General features: G+C 41.4%; 1 protein-coding gene across 1 annotated transcript in view; it reads left to right on the plus strand.

Annotated features, from left to right (window-relative positions):
• The window catches only part of LOC135524456 (cadherin-13-like), a 579,537-nt gene that overhangs the window by 455,074 nt on the left and 102,903 nt on the right, over positions 1-21,560 (plus strand). Inside the window, exons 10-11 of the mRNA XM_064952007.1 lie at positions 15,890-16,072; positions 17,115-17,368. Of these exons, the coding sequence (XP_064808079.1) occupies positions 15,890-16,072; positions 17,115-17,368 (437 nt within the window). The remainder of the gene's footprint in view (positions 1-15,889; positions 16,073-17,114; positions 17,369-21,560) is intronic.

Raw genomic sequence — 21,560 nt, forward strand, 5'->3', positions numbered from 1 at the left:
GTTGTCTATTCCATTTGCACAACAGCATGTGAAATTTATTGTCAATCAGTGTTGCTTCCTAAGAGGACAGTTTGATTTCACAGAAGTGTGATTGACTTGGAGTTACATTGTGTTGTTTAAGTGTTCCCTTTATTTTTTTGAGCAGCGTATATCATACCGCAACTGTAGCCTTTTGTCATGTCAAACATTGGGTCAGGTGGTGCAAGCTCAGTTAGCTTCGTGTTCAGTTAATGCAGTAGTGGTTGTTATTGCATGCCTTTGAATCCTAGCTGATCCTTTCTATCTGAAATACAAAATATAACCGTTTCTCTGAAAGTGAACTAGAAAAAAAAACATTGGAACTTTTTTCATACTTACTTTACATACTGGATGCCTAGAAGGTGTTAAGGCTGAATCTTTAACTGAAACTGTGTACAATAAAAGGTTGTTGTCCATTCAATAATGACATCACTCTGAAGTGAAGCACACACTGATCACTTTTACTATACATGGTGGCAAACTGTAGTTGGCGACAAGCTGTTGTCACTAGAGGACTTAATTGGTTGTAAGGTTATAATTGACTGTGGAACCTGTTTTTTGTGTGCCCATCTTTTCCCGTGAAGTTAAGAGTTGGCAGTAGTGTGTACATCATTTTCTCTGTGGGTTCAAGGTGCAAACAAAGCTATTTACATTGCCTTCATAGTATATGTGCAAAGCAACCTGCATAGCAACACAAGTCTGTTATTGCTGTCAGCCAGGTTGTTATTTTCAAGTTTGGTTGAAAAGTATTGATATTATTTCACTGTCTAGGTTAATGCAATGATTAGAGTCCATTTTACTGTTATAGTTATATCAACTAATAAAGGCAGAGCTGGTTTTCTGTGCCACATGTTCAGCTGAAGTGTATCTATGGGAACAGCTTGTGCTGGATCTCTTCAAATTTAATAATGATGCAGGTAAGCTCATTACCTTCCTTGGCCCATGTATGTAAGATGTAGGAGGAATGGAGAGTGTGTGTGTGTGTGTAGGAGGATATTTTCTCAAAATGCTGCTAGCATGCTAATTACCCACATACGAATAAGAGCATGCACAGTTCAAATAAATAAACTTTCAAAAGTATCAAACCTAAGTGGAAAAATAATGAGAAAAGTTGCAGCATAGGATTTTTCTTTGGGGGCTTTTCAGTTGTTTTTGTGAAGTCGGGTCAGATGATGCCAGCAGGCAGAATGGGAGAGAGAACACTACTGTCTGTAGAAAGACATGTACCTTTGAGAGTTAGAATCTTGACTGTGATGGCAAGGCTCCTTAAGGGAATAGTGTTGTCTCCCCAGGGACTAAAGTGACATGCCACTGTGTGTTTGTTGTCAGCTCAATCTACGGGGCCACAGAAACGTGGCACAAAGCACTTTCCATTAAGATGAACAGTTGCTCTGCTGTATTCTGTGTTCTCTCCCTGCATGGCTGTATCTCTGTCAGACCAACCAAATCAAACCACATTTATATTCATAAGCCATTATGTCTGACGGTCGGGGATCTCTGCACTTTTATCTCTCTTCTCTGCGGCCTGTCAGAGGAAGAGGGGGCTGCCGCCGAGAAGGATGGGTTGAGGTGTAAAAAGATGTGTATGATGGACGTGTGATGGTACAATTTCTATCACTGTGAGAAGAGAGAGAGGTGGAGATAGAGAGATGTTCATTCTCCTCTTCACTCCACTTAACATTAGTGCAGGCTGAGAGGAAGGCCAGGGACTGACAGACAGGCAGTGTAGACACCACTCATTGGCAGCACATAGAGAGGACATCTCAACTGAAATAAAGCCAGGGTCGCTGCCTTCCAACAGGCTCATAGTGCCAGGTGGCATTGCATGATGAATGAAGGGGGGAATGGGTATTTTCCAAAATGGTGTTAATGAGGTTTGATATTTACCCCCTGCTCCAATTATACAGCCAGATTAGATCAATATGCACGCATTGTCAGAAACAAATGGTGAGTGCACGGAGAGATAAGACAGGACATTTTTACAGTTAACAAGCAATATGTGTTTTAGCGATGGCCCTTTTTTTCAGACACACACATAACCACACACACACACATTGTAGAAGCACACATACCCAGGGGAGCCTGAGTTGGTGGTTATTTCCCCCATTCTCTCACACAGCTGGTTGCTTTGTACAATCAGTGGTATTGGGGTCTTATCAGTAGCAGGGCAGGGCTAAGTAGCAACAGCCCAGACATTGAATACATTCATCTGACAGCATGGCTGAGATGAGAGACTGAGGTCTGGTTTGTCGCTATAGCAGCTTGTTAATCAGTGTGTGGTGTAAGAGAGGAGACATAGAACAGGATGTCATGGTGCTCAGCAACCTATCATGTTCTCTTCCATTGAGGGTCCCATTTGAGGTTTAACATCAGGACAGGGTCTCTCTCTCTCTCTCTCTCTCTCTCTGTGTGTGTGTGTGTATTTGTCTCTCTCTATTCTATCTCTCAATTCAATTTAAGTGCTTTATTGGCATGGGAAACATACGTTAATGTTGCCAAAGCAAGTGAAGTAGATAATAAACAAAAGTGAAATAAACAATAACAATTTACAGTAAACATTTACACTCACAAAAGTTCCAAAACAACATTTTAAATGTCATATTATGTGAAAATAGTAAAAGCGCAAAAGGGAAAATAAATAACATAAACATGGGTTGTATTCCAGTGGCATCCGGTCACAAATCTTGCTGCTGTGATGGCACACTGGTATTTTGCCCAATAGATATGGGAGTTTATCAAAATTGGGCTTGTTTTCAAATTCTTTGTGGATCTGTGTAATCTCAGGGAAATATGTCTCTCTAATATGGTCATATATTTGGCAGGAGGTTAGGAAGTGCAGCTCAGTTTCCAACTCATTTTGTGGGCAGTGTACACATAGCCTGTCTTCTTGAGAGCCAGCTATGCCTATGGCGGCCTTGCTCAATAGCAAGGCTATGCTCACTGGGTCTGTACATAGTCAAAGCTTTGTTAATTATTTCCTATGTTTCAAGTAATTATCTTTTATTTTTCTCATTATTTGGTTGGGTCTAATTGTGTTGCAGTCCTGAAGCTCTATGGGTCTGTTTGTGTTTGTGAAGGGAGTTCCAGGACCAGCTTGCTTAGGGGGATCTTCTCCATGTTAATTTCTCTGTAGGTGATGGCTTTGCTATTTAGGATTTGAGAATCATTTATTTTTAGGTGGTTGTAGAATTTAACGTCCCTTTTCTGGATTTTGATAATTAGCGGGTAACGGCCTCATTCTGCTCTGCATGCATTATTTGGTGTTTTACGTTGAACGTTGAGGATATTTTTGCATAATTCTGCATGCATAGTCTCAATTTGGTGCTTGTTCCATTTTGTGAATTCTTGGTTGCTGAGCGGACCCCAGACCTCACAACCATAAAGGGAAATGGGTTCCTTGACTGATTCAAGTATTTTTAGCCAGACCCTAATTGGTATGTCGAATTTTATGTACCTTTTGATGGCATAGAGGTCCTTCTTACCTTGTCTCTCAGATCATTCACAGCGTTGTGAAAGTTACCTGTGGCGCTGATGTTTAGGCCGAGGTATGTATAGTTTTTTGTATGTTCTAGGGCAACGGTGTCTAGATGGAATTTGTATTTGTGGATCTGGCAACAGGACCTTTTTTGGAAAACCATTATTTTGGTCTTACTGAGATTACTGTCAGGGCCCAGGTCTGACAGAATCTGTGCAGCAGATCTAGGTGCTGCTGTAGGCCCTCCTTGGTTGGGGACAGAAGCTCCAGATTCTCAGCAAACAGTAGACATTTGACTTCAGGTTCGAGTAGGGTGAGGCCGGGGGCTGCAGACTGTTTTAGTGCCCTCACCAATTCGTTGATATATATGTTGAAGAGGGTGGGGCTTAAGCTGCATCCCTGTCTCACCCCATGGCCTTTTGGAAAGAAATGTGTGTGTTTTTTGACCAATTTTAACCGCACACTTGTTGTTTGTGTACATGGATTTTATAATGTTGCTATTTTTACCACTTTACCAACACCACTTTCATGAGAACACTTTGCCTTTGTTTTGCTTTGTTTGTTTGTCAAATAGGGTGTGCAGGGTGAATACATGGTCTGTCATGTGGTAAAAAGCCAATTTGACATTTGCTTAGTACATTGTCTTCATTGTGGTGGAAATGTACAAGTCTGCAGCTAATGATATTGTAGAGCATTTTCCCAAGGTTGCTGTTGACGCATATCCCACGGTAGTTATTGGGGTCAAATTTGTCTCCAATTTTGTGGATTGGGGAGATCAATCCTTGGTTCCAAATATTGGGGAAACTTTTGGAGCTAAGGATCTTGTTAAAGAGCCAATTTTAATTTGTGGTCTGTATATTTTATAATTTCTTTGAGGATACCATCAACCCCACAGGCCTTTTTTGTGTTGAACGGTTTGTGTTTGTCCTGTAATTCATTCAATGTAATTGGAGAATCCAGTGGGTTCTGGTAGTCTTTAATAGTTGATTCTAAGATTTGTATTTGATCATGTTTTTGCTGTTTGTTCTTTGTTATAGGGCCAAAAAGATTGGAGAAGTGATTTTCCCATACATCTCCGTTTTGGATAGATATCTCTTTGTGTTGTTGTTTGTTTAGTATTTTCCCAGAAGTGGTTAGATTCTATCGATTCTTCAATTACATTGAGCTGATTTCTGTTATGCTGTTCCTTCTATTTTCATAGTGTATTTCTGTATTGTTTTAGTGATTCACCATAGTGAAGGCATAGGTTCATGTTTTTGGATGGATTTTTTTATTTTGGGGATATATATGTATATCTTTATACCAGACAAAAGGGTGCCTCCTACTGGCCCTCCAACACCACTTCTAGCAGCATCTGGTCTCCCATCGAGAGACTGACCAGGACCAACGCTGCTTAGCTTCTGAAGCAAGACAGCAGTGGGATGAGGGTGGTTTGCTGCTGGTTTCTCAATTTATTTCTTAGGTTTTTGCATTCTTCATCAAACCATTTGTCATTGTTGATTTTCTTCAGTTTTCTATTTGAAATTTTTAGATTCAGATCTCTCTCTCTAAGTATTTGCTTCTCTATCTCTCTGTATTTGTCTCGCTCTCTGTGTTTATTTTTCTTTCATTCTCTTTCTCTCCTTCAGAAGAACATTTTGTTACCTTCCTCAATAGCCTAAATGACTGCGTTGTTTAAAGTGTGTTTTTGAAAATGGTTCTTGGCAAAAATCTATGTTTTTGCTCACGGTGTTGGGAGATCGAGTGGTAATCTATGACACAATACCATCCTGACAGAATACACTGTGATCTGGGATACAACACTTTCCTTTAACAGAGTGTTCTGTGTTTGAAATGTTAGACTGTAGGCTGTGATACAGTAATGGTCCTAACAGAGAGAGAGGGAATTGCTGTTGGCTGGATGCAGTAATGCTTCTAGAGTGTTCTGCTTCACAATGCACCATGCAACAGTGTTTGCCAAGCAGAATACATTTCTGATATAAATCTAATTAAGGGCTGCTACAACAACAGGGTCCTTTGTGTGTGTGTGTGTGTGTGTGTGTGTGTGTGTGTGTGTGTGTGTGTGTGTGTGTGTGTGTGTGTGTGTGTGTGTGTGTGTGTGTGTGTGTGTGTGTGTGTGTGTGTGTGTGCTTGCATGCATATGTCTGTATCTCTTTCTTTCCACACAAACTTTAAATTCAGGTGAGGTGAGCTATGGAATATTTTAGTGCTTCTACTTCACCCCGGATAGCCTCAGTACAGCCCTCAGACTTCTTAACCTGGCATTCACAGAAAGACAGATAGGGAGTCTGTGTCTCAAATGCAGCCGATGGACCCTGGTCAAAAGTAGCGCACTATAAAGGGAATATGGTGTCATGTGGGACACAACCAGTATTAGTGTCCCCTGGCCGCATGTTCTCTCTAAGTCAGATCATTCCCAAGAGAGGTGAACATCACCACGCCCCACCGCATCCCCTTGGGGCTGAATGAGGACAGCCTTCATACTGTGTTGAACAGGGATGATAGCAGGGTCTGGTCAGATGGGCCTGGTCAAGCCTAAAATAAACACTCCATCCACACCAACTAGCCTGGGAGATTGGCCTGGATGATGCCTTTGAAAGGAGACAATCTCTGGAACAGAGAACTGCTGACTGCTGATTGAAACCGACCTCTCATTGCTTGGAAGAGAGAGAAAAGTCAAAGAGAGTGTAACGACGTTCTTCGTTTGTCGAAAGAGAGTCAGACCGAAATGCAGCGTGTTTGTTACTCATGTTTATTAGTGAAAACAAATAACGCAACTATACATGAAATAACGAATAAATACAAAACAACAAAACGGAACGTGAAACCTATTACAGCCTGACTGGTGAAACTAACACAGAGACAGGAACAATCACCCACGAAATACAAAGCGAAACCCAGGCTACCTAAATACGGTTCCCAATCAGAGACAACGAGAATCACCTGACTCTGATTGAGAACCGCCTCAGGCAGCCAAACCTATGAAACACACACCCCTAATCAGCTACAATCCCAATAACTAAAAAACCCCACTAAATACAACAAACAATAAACCCATGTCACACCCTGGCCTGACCAACTAATTAACTAAAACACAAAATACTAAGACCAAGGCGTGACAGAGAGAGAGAAGAAAGAGAAAGAGAGAGAGAGAGACAGACAGGCCATGAGCAGATGAGCTCCTACATGTTTCAGCATGTTCTTAAAAAATATAGAGATTTAGAGTTAGACAAACTTTTATTTTTTTGTCAGGGACATATACAGAATGCTACACTCTACAACATAACCTTCACTCAAAATCAAAACTCCAAACCTACAACCTGATTTTGGATGGGATTACTGAATCACCTGGAAGGTTTACAACTACCAAAGATTATTATTCCAAAGCTATACAGCAAATGCTCTGGTAAACAACAGAAACCTGAAAACACCATCCAACCTGGAACTGAGTGAGTATGTTTAGTCTGAAGCTATATTTTATTTCCAAAAGCCAAGAAGAAAAATACATTACATTACTTTATAAGGACTGAATGCTAAATTAAGGCTGCCAAGCTTGATACAACTTCAATTAGCACTGAGGTGTCAAGTGGGAGGTCTCAAAGCTCTTTAGCCCAACAATGGCAGGAGAGTCTCACAGTCTACTCCAACCTAATGGAGAGGCTTTAGAAGCTGCCTTCCGCTGTTAATAGATAGTTAAAATACAGTGCCCTGTGTATGTGAAGAATAATAAGACAAGAAATGAGTACAAAATGAAGCTCCTTATGAAAAATCAAGAAACACTTTTTGCTGACTATTATAAAAATGGGAACATCAGCAACCTCATCTTCCACACAAACCATCCCCTGGCATGGCACAATGCTATGTCAACAAACTACCCCTCTGTTAAGAGGGAGGGTGTTACTGATGGGTGGAATTTCAAGATACTTGACAACGAGGACTCAGAGTCTGCTAATATACATTTCTATAGGTCTTCAACAGTATTGGTACAGGGCAACCCCAAACAGTTTCAGCTGGACTTCCATCTAATCAAATAATTAGCTCAGCAGGAGAAGCTCTCCCTTGAGAAAGATACCCCCACCCCGAGCAGGTCAGACCAGACCTCTTCATTATATAACCCCACAGACGAGCAAACCCAAGCGAAAAGTCAACCTCCCAGCACATAGTTCTACTCCCTTATTGAAATGAAGGATACATTTACCCAGCTGGAGGTAAGGCAGGTGGATCTGGAACAGCAGGTGATTACATTCCAGTCAGCACAGACCCAGATAACAGTCCAGCCCAACACCCCCTTAACCAGACCCGGAGTGCTGGAGGTGGAGAGAGACATATCTGCACTCTAGACTGTGGTGAGACAACTATAACATGATAATAAGCATGAGCAGGAGAAGAACAGAGCACTATAAGAGAGGATCAGACTTCTGGAGGAGAGGGTAAAGGGGATGGCGTGTGACAGAGAACAACCTGCTAGAGAGGTGGCCACCCATGCAGAGAATCCAGCAGAACAGCTCACCTCAGATCCCAACAATAGTCTTGACACCACAGCAGAACAGTCCACCCCAGAGCCTGACCATAGCCTCGACATCACAGCCTGACAGACAAATGAAAAATCCCAAGCACAGGGGATTTCACCCCCTCTGAGCACCACCCCATCAACCTTTTGTCCGATGACCAACTAGGTTCACCTAGCCACATAATAATCCACACAGGCACAAACGACCTGAGAGCCCAGCAGGAAAGGGTGGCCACAGCATTCAAGGGAGTGATAGAAAAAGCTTCTTCTACAGCGGGTAAACAGCGGGTAAACGCAAGTATTTCCTGTGAATGTGCCTCAAAACCAATTGTTTACCTGGCCCACCACCCCACCCTGGACTTGAACAGCCTTTATGACAAGGTCCTCCTATACAAGGCAGCAGTTCCCACATTCGCCTGGACCCTAAAGGACATCGCTCTTTAACGCAGCCCCAACACTTCACACAGGAGAATAGATCAATAGACACCCCGCCCAGACCAGCGAGACACTCTCCCAGACCCGCGGGGGTTGTAAAATCGTAAATATAGACATTGTCTACAAGAACCATGGTATAGAGGAGACGGACCCACTGGTTGCACTCTAGGTTACAGAGAGCTGGTAGTCCCATCCACAAAACTACCAGGTGTGAAACAGGGAAGGGACTCAGGGGGTATGCTAATTTGGTATAGAGCAGACCTAACCCACTCCATTAAATTAGTGAAAACAGGAACATTTTACATTTGGCTAGAAATTCAAAAGGAAATTATCTAAACTTCTTGAAACTCCCCAACCCGGATCCGGGTTTGTGACTAAGCCTCAGGCTCATTAGCATAACGCAACGTTAACGATTTCTGAAAATTGCAAATAAAATTAAAATAATGCGTTTGCTCTCAAGCTTAGCCTTTTCTTAACAACACTGTCATCTCAGATTTTCAAAATATGCTTTTGAACCATAGAAATGGACTAATTTGTGTAAGAGTATGCAAAGCTAGCATAGCATTTTGTGTAGCATGTAGCACGCAACATTTTCACAAAAGCCAGATAACCAAATAAATAAAATCATTTACCTTTGAAGAGCTTCTGATGTTTTCAATGAGGAGACTCCCAGCCACATACCAAATGCGCAGTGTTTCCTGAAAGCGTCTGTGTGTAGGAGAAATCGTTCCGTTTTCTACATTGCGCCTGGCTACCGAAACGAACCGAAAATGCAGTCACCTACAACGTGAAACTTTTTCCGGATTAACTACATAATATCGACCGAAACATGGCAAACGTTGTTTGGAATCAATCCTCAAGGTGTTTTTTCACATATCTCTTCATTGACATGCAGTTCGTGGAAGCTTGCTTCTCTCTCTGTGCCCCATGGAAAAATACTGGCAGGTGACTTTTGCGCACCAATTTCGGCGCAGGACACCGGGCGGACACGTGGTAAATGTGGTCTCTTATGGTCAATCTTCCAACGATCTGCCTACAAATACGTCACAATGCTGCAGACACCTTGGGGAAACGACAGAAAGGGCAGACTCATTCCTCTTGCGTTCACAGCCATATAAGGAGATCATGAAAGACAGAGCCTCAAAATCCTTGTCATTTCCTGGATGCCAAGTCATCTTGGTTTTGCCTGAAGCTCACGTTAAAGGGCACGCACAGAGAAGATATTTGTATTTCTGGACACGTCAGAGTGTTTTCTTTCGAACAGTAGCAATTATATGCATAGTCGAGCATCTTTTTGTGACAAAATATCTTGTTTAAAACGGGAACGTTTTTCTTCCAAAAATGAAATAGCGCCACCATAAGTGTAAGAGGTTAACAGAGAAAAATGTCCTCCTGTGTGCTACCTATATCCCCCCACAAAAATCCACATACTTTAATGGAGACAGCTTTTCCATCCTGGAGGGGGAAATCAATCATTTCCAGGCCCAGTGACATGTACGAGTCTGTGGCGACCTAAATTCCAGAACCGGACAAGAACCTGACACCCTCAGCACAAAGGGGGACAAACACCTGCCTGGAGGTAACAGCATTCCCTCCCCCATATGCCCCCCTAGGCACCACTATGACATCATGACCAACAAAAATGGGTCTCAACTCCAGCAGCTCTGTCGCCCATGGTGTATGTACATAGTCAATGGTAGGCTTTGAGGGGACTCCTATGGTAGGTACACCTATAGCTCATCTCTTGGCAGTAGTACTGTGGACTACTTTATCACTGACCTCAACCCAGAGTCTCTCAGAATGTTCACAGTCAGCCCACTGACACCTCTATCAGATCACAGCAAAATCACAGTCTACTTGAACAGAGCAATAGTCAATCATGAGGCATCAAAGCCAAAGGAACTGAGTAATATTAAGAAATGCTATAGATGGAAAGAATGTAGCATGGAAACCTACCACAAAAAAACAATAAGGCAACAACAAATTCAATCCCTTTTAGACAACTTCCTGGACAAAACGTTCCACTGTAATAGTGAAGGTATAAACCTGGCAGTAAAAATATTAGAAGTATATTTGACCTCTCAGCTTCCCTATCAAATCTACAAATTTCAAGCAGAAAACTGGAGAAAATTAACAACAATGACAAATGGTTTGATGAAGAATGCAAAAACCTAAGAAGGAAATTGAGAAGCCTGTCCAACCATAAACATAGACTCCCAGAAAACAAGGAACAGCACGTTCCAAAAAAGGTCCGGTCGTCATGACCACAAACACAAATTCCATCTAGACACTGTTGCCATAGAGCACACAAAAAACTATACATACCTCAGCGCCAGAGGTAACTTCCACAAAGCTGTGAACGATCTGAGAGACAAGGCAAGGGCATTCTATGCAATCAAAAGGAACATCAAATTTCGACATAGCAATTAGGATCTGGTTAAAAATACTTGAATCAGTTATAGAACCCATTGCCCTTTATGGTTATGAGATCTGTGGTCCACTCATCAACCAACATTTCACAAAATGGGACAAGCACCACATTGAGACTCTGCATGCAGAATTCTGAAAAAATATCCTCAGTGTACAACGTGAAATACCAAATAATACATCCAGAGCAGAATTAGGCCGATACCTGCTAATTATCAAAATCCAGAAAAGAGACGTTAAATTCTACAACCACCTACAAGGAAGTAATTCCTAAACCTTTACAAAGCCATCACCTACAGAGAGATTATTAACCTGGAGAAGAGTCCCCTAAGCAAGCTGGTCCTAGGGTGTTCTTTTCACAAACAGAAACAGACCCCACAGAGCCCAAAGACAGCAACACAATCAGACTCAACCAAATCATGAGAAAACAAAAATATACAGTGCCTTGCGAAAGTATTCGGCCCCCTTGAACTTTGCGACCTTTTGCCACATTTCAGGCTTCAAACATAAAGATATAAAACTGTATTTTCTTGTGAAGAATCAACAACAAGTGGGACACAATCATGAAGTGGAACGACATTTATTGGATATTTCAAACCTTTTTAACAAATCAAAAACTGAAAAATTGGACGTGCAATATTATTCAGCCCATTTACTTTCAGTGTAGCAAACTCTCTCCATAAGTTCAGTGAGGATCTCTGAATGATCCAATGTTGACCTAATGTCACACCCTGGTCTATATTTATTATGTTATCTTCATTTATTGGGTCAGGCCAGGGTGTGACATGGGTTTATTTGTAGTGTGTTTCGTCTTGGGGTTGTGTGGGGTGTATAGATTAGTCTATGGCTGCCTGAGGCGGTTCTCAATCAGAGTCAGGTGATTATCGTTGTCTCTGATTGGGAACCATATTTAGGTAGCCTGGGTTTCACTGTGTGTTTGTGGGTGATTGTTCCTGTCTCTGTGTTTGTTGCACCAGTCAGGGCTGTTTCGGTTTTCAACGTTTGTTTTTTTGTATTTTTCGTGTTTTCTTTATCATTAACCTCTTACATCTATGGGGGCGCTATTTCATTTTTGGATGAAAAACGTTCCCGTTTTAAACAAGATATTTTGTCACAAAAAGATGCTCGACTATGCATATAATTGCTACCATTCGAAAGAAAACACTCTGACGTGTCCAGAAATACAAAGATATTCTCTGTGCGTGCCCTAGAACGTGAGCTTCAGGCAAAACCAAGATGAGATGGCATCCAGGAAATGACCAGGATTTTTGAGGCTCTGTTTTCCATTGTCTCCTTATATGGGTGTGAATGCGAGAGGAGTGAGTCAACCCTTTCTGTCGTTTCCCCAAGGTGTCTGCAGCATTGTGACGTATTTGTGGGCAGATCATTGGAAGATTGACCATAAGAGACCACATTTACCAGGTGTCCGCCCGGTGTCCTGCGCCGAAATTGGTGCGCAAAGTCACCTGCCAGTATTTTTCCATGCGATACAGAGAGGAAAGCAAGCTTCCACGAACTGCATGTCAATGAAGAGATATGTGAAAAAACACCTTGAGGATTGATTCCAAACAACGTTTGCCATGTTTCGGTCGATATTATGTAGTTAATCCGGAAAAAGTTTTACGTTGTAGGTGACTGAATTTTCGGTTCGTTTCGGTAGCCAGACGCAATGTAGAAAACGGAACGATTTCTCCTACACACAGACGCTTTCAGGAAACACTGCGCATTTGGTATGTAACTGAGAGTCTCCTCATTGAAAACATCAGAAGCTCTTCAAAGGTAAATTATTTTATTTATTTGGTTATCTGGTTTTTGTGAAAATGTTGCGTGCTACATGCTACTCAAAATGCTATGCTAGCTTTGCATACTCTTACACAAATTAGTCAATTTCTATGGTTCAAAAGCATATTTTGAAAATCTGAGATGACAGTGTTGTTAAGAAAAGGCTAAGCTTGAGAGCAGGTGCATTATTTTCATTTTATTTGCGATTTTCAGAAATCGTTAATGCTAATGAGCCTGAGGCTTTAGTCACAAACCCGGATCGGGGTGGGGAGTTTCAAGAAGTTAAAGATGTATCTAACGAACCACGCTGCATTTTGGTCCGATCCTTGTTCCACCTCTTCGTCAGAGGAGGAGTTGGAAGAAACCCGTTACACCTAAATGACTAATGATGATAAATACAATCCACCTGTGTGTAATCAAGTCTCCGTATAAATGCACCTGCACTGTGATAGTCTCAGAGGTCCGTTAAAAGCGCAGAGAGCATCATGAAGAACAAGGAACACACCAGGCAGGTCCGAGATACTGTTGTGAAGAAGTTTAAAGCCGGATTTGGATACAAAAAGATTTCCCAAGCTTTAAACATCCCAAGGAGCACTGTGCAAGCGATAATATTGAAATGGAAGGAGTATCAGACCTCTGCAAATCTACCAAGTCCTGGCCATCCCTCTAAACTTTCAGCTCATACAAGGAGAAGACTGATCAGAGATGCAGCCAAGAGGCCCATGATCACTCTGGATGAACTGCAGAGATCTACAGCTGAGGTGGGAGACTCTGTCCATAGGACAAAAATCAGTCGTATATTGCACAAATCTGGCCTTTATGGAAGAGTGGCAAGAAGAAAGCCATTTCTTAAAGATATCCATAAAAAGTGTTGTTTAAAGTTTGCCACAAGCCACCTGGGAGACACACCAAACATGTGGAAGAAGGTGCTCTGGTCAGATGAAACCAAAATTGAACTTTTTGGCAACAATGCAAAACGTTATGTTTGGCGTAAAAGCAACACAGCTCAACACCCTGAACACACCATCCCCACTGTCAAACATGGTGGTGGCAGCATCATGGTTTGGGCCTGCTTTTCTTCAGCAGGGACAGGGAAGATGGTTAAAATTGATGGGAAGATGGATGGAGCCAAATACAGGACCATTCTGGAAGAAAACCTGATGGAGTCTGCAAAAGACCTGAGACTGGGAAGGAGATTTGTCTTCCAACAAGACAATGATACAAAACATAAAGCAAAATCTACAATGGAATGGTTCAAAAATAAACATATCCAGGTGTTAGAATGGCCAAGTCAAAGTCCAGACCTGAATCCAATCGAGAATCTGTGGAAAGAACTGAAAACTGCTGTTCACAAATGCTCTCCATCCAACCTCACTGAGCTCGAGCTGTTTTGCAAGGAGGAATGGGAAAAAATTTCAGTCTCTCGATGTGCAAAACTGATAGAGACATACCCCAAGCGACTTACAGCTGTAATCACAGCAAAAGGTGGCGCTACAAAGTATTAACTTAAGGGGGCTGAATAATTTTGCACGCCCAATTTGTCAGTTTTGGATTTGTTAAAAAAGTTTGAAATATCCAAAAAATGTCGTTCCACTTCATGATTGTGTCCCACTTGTTGTTGATTCTTCACAAAAAAATACAGTTTTATATCTTTATGTTTGAAGCCTGAAATGTGGCAAAAAGTCGCAAAGTTCAAGGGGGCCGAATACTATCGCAAGGCACTGTAATTACTTGACACATTGGAAAGAATTAACAAAAAAACAGAGCATACTCGAATGCTATTTGGCCCTAACCAGAGAGTACGCAGTGGCAGAATACCTGACCACTGTGACTGACCCAAACTTAAGGAAAGCTTTGACTATGTACAGACTCAGTGAGCACAGTGAGCACAGTGAGCTATGTGCACACTGCCCACAAAATGAGGAGGAAACTGAGCTGCACTTCCTAACCTCCTGCCAAATGTATGACATATTAGAGATACTTTTTTCCCTCAGATTACACAGATCCACAAAGAATTCGAAAACAAACCCGATTTTGATAAACTCCCATATCTACTGGGTGGAATACCACAGTGTGCCATCACAGCAGCAAGATTTGTGACCTGTTGCCGCAAGAAAAGGGCAACCATTGAAGCACAAACAACATGTAACTACAACCTATATTTATGCTAATTTATTTTCCCTTTTGTACTTTAACCATCTGCAAGTCGTTACAACACATAATACAACATTTTTAATGTCTTTATTCTTTTGGATCTTCTCTGAGTGTAATGTTTACTGTTAATTTGTATTGTGTAATTCACTTTTGTATATTATCTACTTCACTTGCTTAGACAATGTTTACATATGTTTCCCATGCCAATAAAGCCCCTTGAATTGAATTAAAGAGAGAGAGAGAGAGAGAAAGTCAGTCAGAGAGAGAGTGAAGAGTGAGTGAATGAGACAGAGAGCAGGGAGGGTATGAGAAGCAATCTCTCAAGTAAAGAGGGGGAGGTGTTAGAGAGAGCAGTTTGGGTTGCTCTTCTAGTCAAAGCCTGAGTTAAATTGTTCCAGCATTCTTTAATTTGAGGATGGTGTAGATTAAGCCAAAAAAGTTATCTTCTCTCCCCTTTCTTTTTAATCCTGGACAACTCACATGAGAAGCACAATTATTGAGTAATACTGTCAAAACAGACATTATCTTGCAGCCGCTGTGCGCGTACTTGTGTGCGTGTGTGTGTGTGTGTGTGTGTGTGTGTGTGTGTGTGTGTGTGTGTGTGTGTGTGTGTGTGTGTGTGTGTGTGTGTGTGTGTGTGTGTGCATGTGTGTGTACATGTGTGTGTACGTGTGTGTGAAGGGATGGGATGGAAGTGTTGGGAATGAAGGACAGAGAGACGAGTTTGACACTGGATTCATGTTCAACTGAATAGCTTTCGAGAAATGTGAATAATGCGAGGGAGAGAACATTGTGCGTTTAATAGCCTCTAAATGTAAGTCACTTCAAGTGAAGCGTGATTCACACTGGGTAATCTACCTTGAACAAAACAACATACACTATCCCTCACTTGTCAGCGCCAAGTCCACTGACGTGATGAAGAATGCAAAAACCTTATTTTAAACCTAACCGACACATTTCCAGATGCCCTTGTATGTGCTGACCAATAGTGTACTTCTGTCCCTCCAGCTCCAGACCACTGAATAGAAACCAGCTGTCTATATGTCAGTTGACCAGTCTTGTCCATCTGTCTCGCTCTTTTCCTCCAGTTCCAGGCCAATGTGGATGAGGGCTCCACAGGGGTGGTGGTCAACCTGACTGTGGATGACAGAGATGACCCTGCGACGGGGGCGTGGCGAGCCATCTACTCCATCATCAAAGGTGACCCCACCCAGAGCTTTGAGATCCAAACCAACCCTGACAACAATGAGGGCATGCTTTCCCTCATTAAGGTAACCACAGGGCCTGAAAGTTATCTCAATTATCTCTCTCAAATATCTCTCTCAATTATCTCTCAAATGTCTCTCTTAATTATCTTTCTCAAATATCTCTCATCTCTCTTGTTGATGGAATAGCTAATAAAGGTGTGTTTTTGGTGTCACTGTAACAGGCAGGTTGGATGGTGATATTATATACGACACGATTTGGCCAATTCACTGGAGATATGAACATACAGCTTGCACAGTAAAGAACCTGTCGCACCAACAGTTTTTATTGCTCTCATTATTCCAATAAATGTGTGTTATCATGCAATATAGCAATACAGGATACAGAAATACAGGATATTTGTAACCTTGGTAACGTTGTATGTTTCACTCTAGTACACTGCAGTTTGCCCCTTTACTCTCATGTGTAATTTTCTCCTACACTGTTGACATACTATAAGAGAAACCTGTTACACACTGAGAGTCCAAAACATTAGGAACACTTGCTCTTTCCATAGCATAGACTGACCAGCTATGATCCCTTACTGATGTCACTTGTTAAATCCACTTCAATCAGTGGTGAAGAAACAGGTTAAATTAGGATTTTTAAGCCTTGAGACAATTGAGACATGGATTGTGCATTCAGAGGGTGAATTGAGACATGGATTGTGCATTCAGAGGGTGAATGGGCAAGATAAAATATTTAAGTGCATTTTAACGGGGTATGGTAGTAGGTGACAGGCTCTCCAGTTTGAGTGGGGCAAGAACTGCAACGCTGCTGGGTTTTCACACACAGCAGTTTCCTATGTGTATCAAGGACATCCAGGCAACTTGACACAACTGTGGGAAGCTTTGGCGTCAACATAGGCCAGCATCTCTGTGGAACAATTCGACACCTTACAGAGTCCATGAGGCTGTTTTAAGGGCAAAAGGGGGTGCAACTCAATATTAGGAAGGTTTTCCTAATGTTTTGTCCACTCAGTGTGGAAGTGTTAACTACATGATTAACACTCTCATCTCATCTCCTCCCCTCCCCTCTCCTCCCCTCTCCACTCCTCTCCTCCTCCAGCCTCTAGACTATGAGAGCTTAGTGCTCCACACGCTGCTGATCAAGGTGGAGAACGAGGACCCCCTGGTGCCAGATGTGGGCTACGGCTCCAGTTCTACAGCCACCGTACACATCACCATCCTGGACGTCAACGAAGGACCAGTCTTCTTCCCCAACCCCCTTCAGGTCACCAAGATGGAGAACGTACCCCTGGGAAGCTTCGTGGCCTTACTCAACGCCACCGACCCAGACGTCCTCCAATCACAGAGCATCAGGTGAGTGATGAGGTCATCAAGCTGCAACAGGTAGAACATTCTGCAGCATTCGGAGTTCCACACATTCAGTGTGGATGTTAGGTCCACACTGACTGCCAGCTTGACAACAATGAGCTGTGTGCAGGTATATTAATGTGCAGTAAATCTCATCAGGTGTTGATTCCACAAATGCTCCCCTTTGTTATTGATTGAAACTGGTCAGGGCGGGCAGTCAGGGTTCAAAAACGATAATGTACAAGGAAGTTTGTTCTCTCTCTTTTCACCTCTTTACCATCTCTCAACTTCAGAGTTTGTCTATGGTATTGAAAGAGAGAGATTCTTCTCAGTGAGCTTCTCCATGTAAGTGTGACAAGGTGATTTAACAAAGACGACGTATCAGAGGTGTAGCCTGGCATGACAGCACACATCATGGTTTCCAGACATTTCTCCATCTGTTTCAGCTCTCAACTCTCTCTCTCTCCATCCCTCCATCCCTCAACTGTCCCGCCCTGTCTATCACCAGACACCCTATTTATCATCTTATGCATGTCAGCCAACCGCCTCTTATAAAACTGCCTGTCTGACTGTCAACTTTCTGTAAACAGTCCAATTATTCCTCTGTCACCAGGGTGGCCTATTACTAGAGAGGCGTGTTCAGGTCAACTCTATTCTCAGTGTCTAGGAGGTCTATTACTTTTTGCTGTGTGCAACAGTCAAATTGTTCCCTGGCAGCCTTGGGGAGCCATTACATTTAGGTGAACTTCTCTTGCTTTACAGATGGGGAAAGTTGTGATTGATTTATTGGCTTTAAGGAGAGATTTATGCTAAATGTGTGATGCTACAGCTCGTGAATTGTTGGTGTTTCATCAAATTTTTAAGATTTTAATGTAAATATATCAGGTCATAGATATCAGGCCCTCTGTGGAAAGGGTTTTACATGGAATCCAAAAGGGTTCTTCAAATGGTTCTCCTACGAGGACAGCCAAATAACCCTTTTAGGTTCTACAGTGGTTCCTCCTTTAAAAGTTGCGTCATACTGAACCACACCTTGGGGGCTGCTTCATTATTCTATGGCACGTTATTTAATTGTCAGCCATTTATTACATTAATGCAAGTTAGTGCTAGTTTGACCACCAGAGGGCATCTTTGAGAAACATTTGATATTCTCCCATATTGACGTTACTAGATAATTTAAAACCTTTTTGGTAATAACATAGTACATGGGAATGAAAGAAATGTGGCTTAATTCATTTAATTAATATTATGGTGTTTCTATTCCGAGAAAAATGAAACCCTCAGGGTTTCCGTGAGGATGGAATGGAAAATATTGCACTGTACAATGTGACGATCGGGAGTAGGCTACAGCATAAGAGGATTCTAAATTAATATCTAAGGGGCATAACATTTCCACACCCTAATTGTAGTGTAACCAATACTCATTTCGCCTATGGTAGGCCAATAGTATATCTAAAAAAAAAAGATTTCAATGACATGTCTCTCCACCAATAATTACATTTAGAGGATTGGAGGATTCTAAATTAATGTCTATGGGGCATTTTCTGTGAGGATCTGTGAGAATATCTGAGAAAATATACGTTGTTTTTTTACATCATTCTAAATGAATTAATAATAATAAGAATCACTTTGTTTATAAAGTAACAATATTTTGGAGATTTCATTTTCATTGAGCCTAGAGTGAGCGAGAAAAAGGCAGTCCTTGAACACGGGGTGAGACATTCTCACTCATTTGTAAATAAAACCAGTTTGTAATTTAGAATGATTTATTTCTGGAGAAACCTAACTTGATTATTTAGCAGACATCACTTGCTTATATTCAGTCAAGATATTCAATTGAAGTCGTAAGTTTACATACACTTAGGTTGGAGTCATTAAAACTCATTTTTCAACCACTCCACAAATTTCTTGTAAACAAACTATAGTTTTGGCAAGTCGGATAGGACATCTACTTTGTGCATGACAAATGTCATTTTTCCAACAATTGTTTACAGACAGATTATGTCACTTATAATTCACATAATCACAATTTCAGTGGGTCAGAAGATTACATACTCTAAGTTGACTGTGCCTTTAAACAGCTTTGAAAATTCCAGAAAATGATGTCATGGCTTTAGAAGCTTCTGATAGGCTAATGGACATCATTTGAGTCAATTGGAGGTGTACCTGTGAATGTATTTCAAGGCCTACCTTCAAACTCAGTGCCTCTTTGCTTGACATCATGGGAAAATCAAAAGAAATCAGCCAAGACATTAGAAAAAAATTGTAGACATCCACAAGTCTGGTTCATTCTTGGGGGCAATTTCCAAATGCCTGAAGGTACCACGTTCATCTGTACAAACAATAGTACACAAGTATAAACACCTTGGGACTGCAGACGTCATTTCTCTCAGGACGCGTTCTGTCCCCTGGAGATCAACGTACTTTGGTGCGAAAAATGCAAATCAATCCCAGAACAACAGCAAAGTATCTAGTGAAGATGCTGGAGGAAACAGGTACAAAAGTACCTATATCTCCAAGAAAAACAAGTCCTATATTGACATGACCTGAATGGCCGCTCAGCAAAACAAGTCCTATATTGACATAACCTGAAAGTCCGCTCAGCAAGGAAGAAGCCACTGCTCCAAAACCACCATAAAAAAGCCAGACTACGGTTTGCAACTGCACATGGGGACAAAGATTGTAGGTTTGTAGAAATGTCCTCTGATCTGATGAAACAAAAATAGAACTGTTTGGCCATATTGACCGTCGTTATGTTTGGAGGAAAAAGGGGGAGGCTTGCAAGCCGAAGAACACCATCCCAACCGTAAAGTACGGGGGTGGCAGCATCATGCTGTGGGGGTGCTTTGCTGCAGGAGGGTCTGCTGCACTTCAAAAAATCGATAGCATCACGAGGGAAGGAAATTATGTGGATATATTGAAGCAACATCTCAAGACATCAGTCAGGAATTTCAAGCTTGGTCGCAAATGGGTCTTCCCATTGGACAATGTTCCCAAGCATACTTCCAAAACTGTGTCAAAATGGCTTAAGGACAACAAAGTCAAGATATTGGAGTGGCCATCCCAAAGCCCTCAATCCCATATAACATTTGTGGCAGAACTGAAAAAGCATGTGCGAGCAAGGAGGCCTACAAACCTGACTCAGTTACACCAGCTCTGTCAGGAGGAATGGGCCGAAGTTCACCCAACTTATTGTGGGAAGCTTGTGGAAGGCGACCCGAACCGTTTGACCCAAGTTAAACAATTGAAAGGCAATCCTGCCAAATACTAATTGAGTGTGTGTAAACTTCTGATCCACTGGGAATGTGATGAAAGAAATAAAAGCTGAAATAAATCATTCTCTCTACTATTATTCTGACATTTCACATTCTTAAAATGAAGTGGTGATCCTAACTGACCGAAGACAGACAGGGAATTTTTACTATGATTAAATGTCAGGAATTGTGAAAAACAGAGTTTCAATGTACTTGGCTAAAATGTATGTAAACTTTCGACTTCAACTATATATCTTAAGAATATCATGGAATGTAGTTGAACATTTTAGTTTCTCCTCTGTGCTGAAATAGACGGCAAGGCTATATATAACCATATTTTGGAAATGATTTTGTTTTCAAAAAAATGAAAGTGAGCGATTGTAATCTGAATAAAGGCCAAAATAATATTTATGAAGGCCAAAATATAGCCCTGCTAATAGCTATAATGACGCTATACAACGTGACCATGTGTGTTTGATAGAATATTTTCCAGTAAGCAACTTTGTTCCAATATTTCTGTAATTCAGTGATATTTTTTCCCATAGTAATTTGTTATGGATCCATAACTAAATCCACATCTGCATTTATTAATGAAAGCATAAAGATGCTGATGAAGAAATACAGTACTGTACAGTATATGCTTTTACATTTGGATAATAAAACATTTAAAGCATTTTGAAGATATAAGCCACTTGCATTTGTTTATTAGGCTAATCTGTAGTCTGACAAGAAAACATAGCCTACAATACATACTGTAGTAGCCATGTGAAAGTGCCTAATTCCTTACTAATTACTTAATGAAGTGAAGATTATTGTTGAAATGAATTGCTCGACTGGTGTAGAATTTCTACTTTATCTTTAACTTTAACTCTGCATAACAAGTTAGCTATATTTTCAGCACGAGCCACTGTTCACCTCCTATTGATTGCACTGTGCTTGCCGCC

Source organism: Oncorhynchus masou, chromosome 31 (genome assembly GCF_036934945.1).
Source record: "Oncorhynchus masou masou isolate Uvic2021 chromosome 31, UVic_Omas_1.1, whole genome shotgun sequence".
NCBI classification, from domain to species: domain Eukaryota; kingdom Metazoa; phylum Chordata; class Actinopteri; order Salmoniformes; family Salmonidae; genus Oncorhynchus; species Oncorhynchus masou.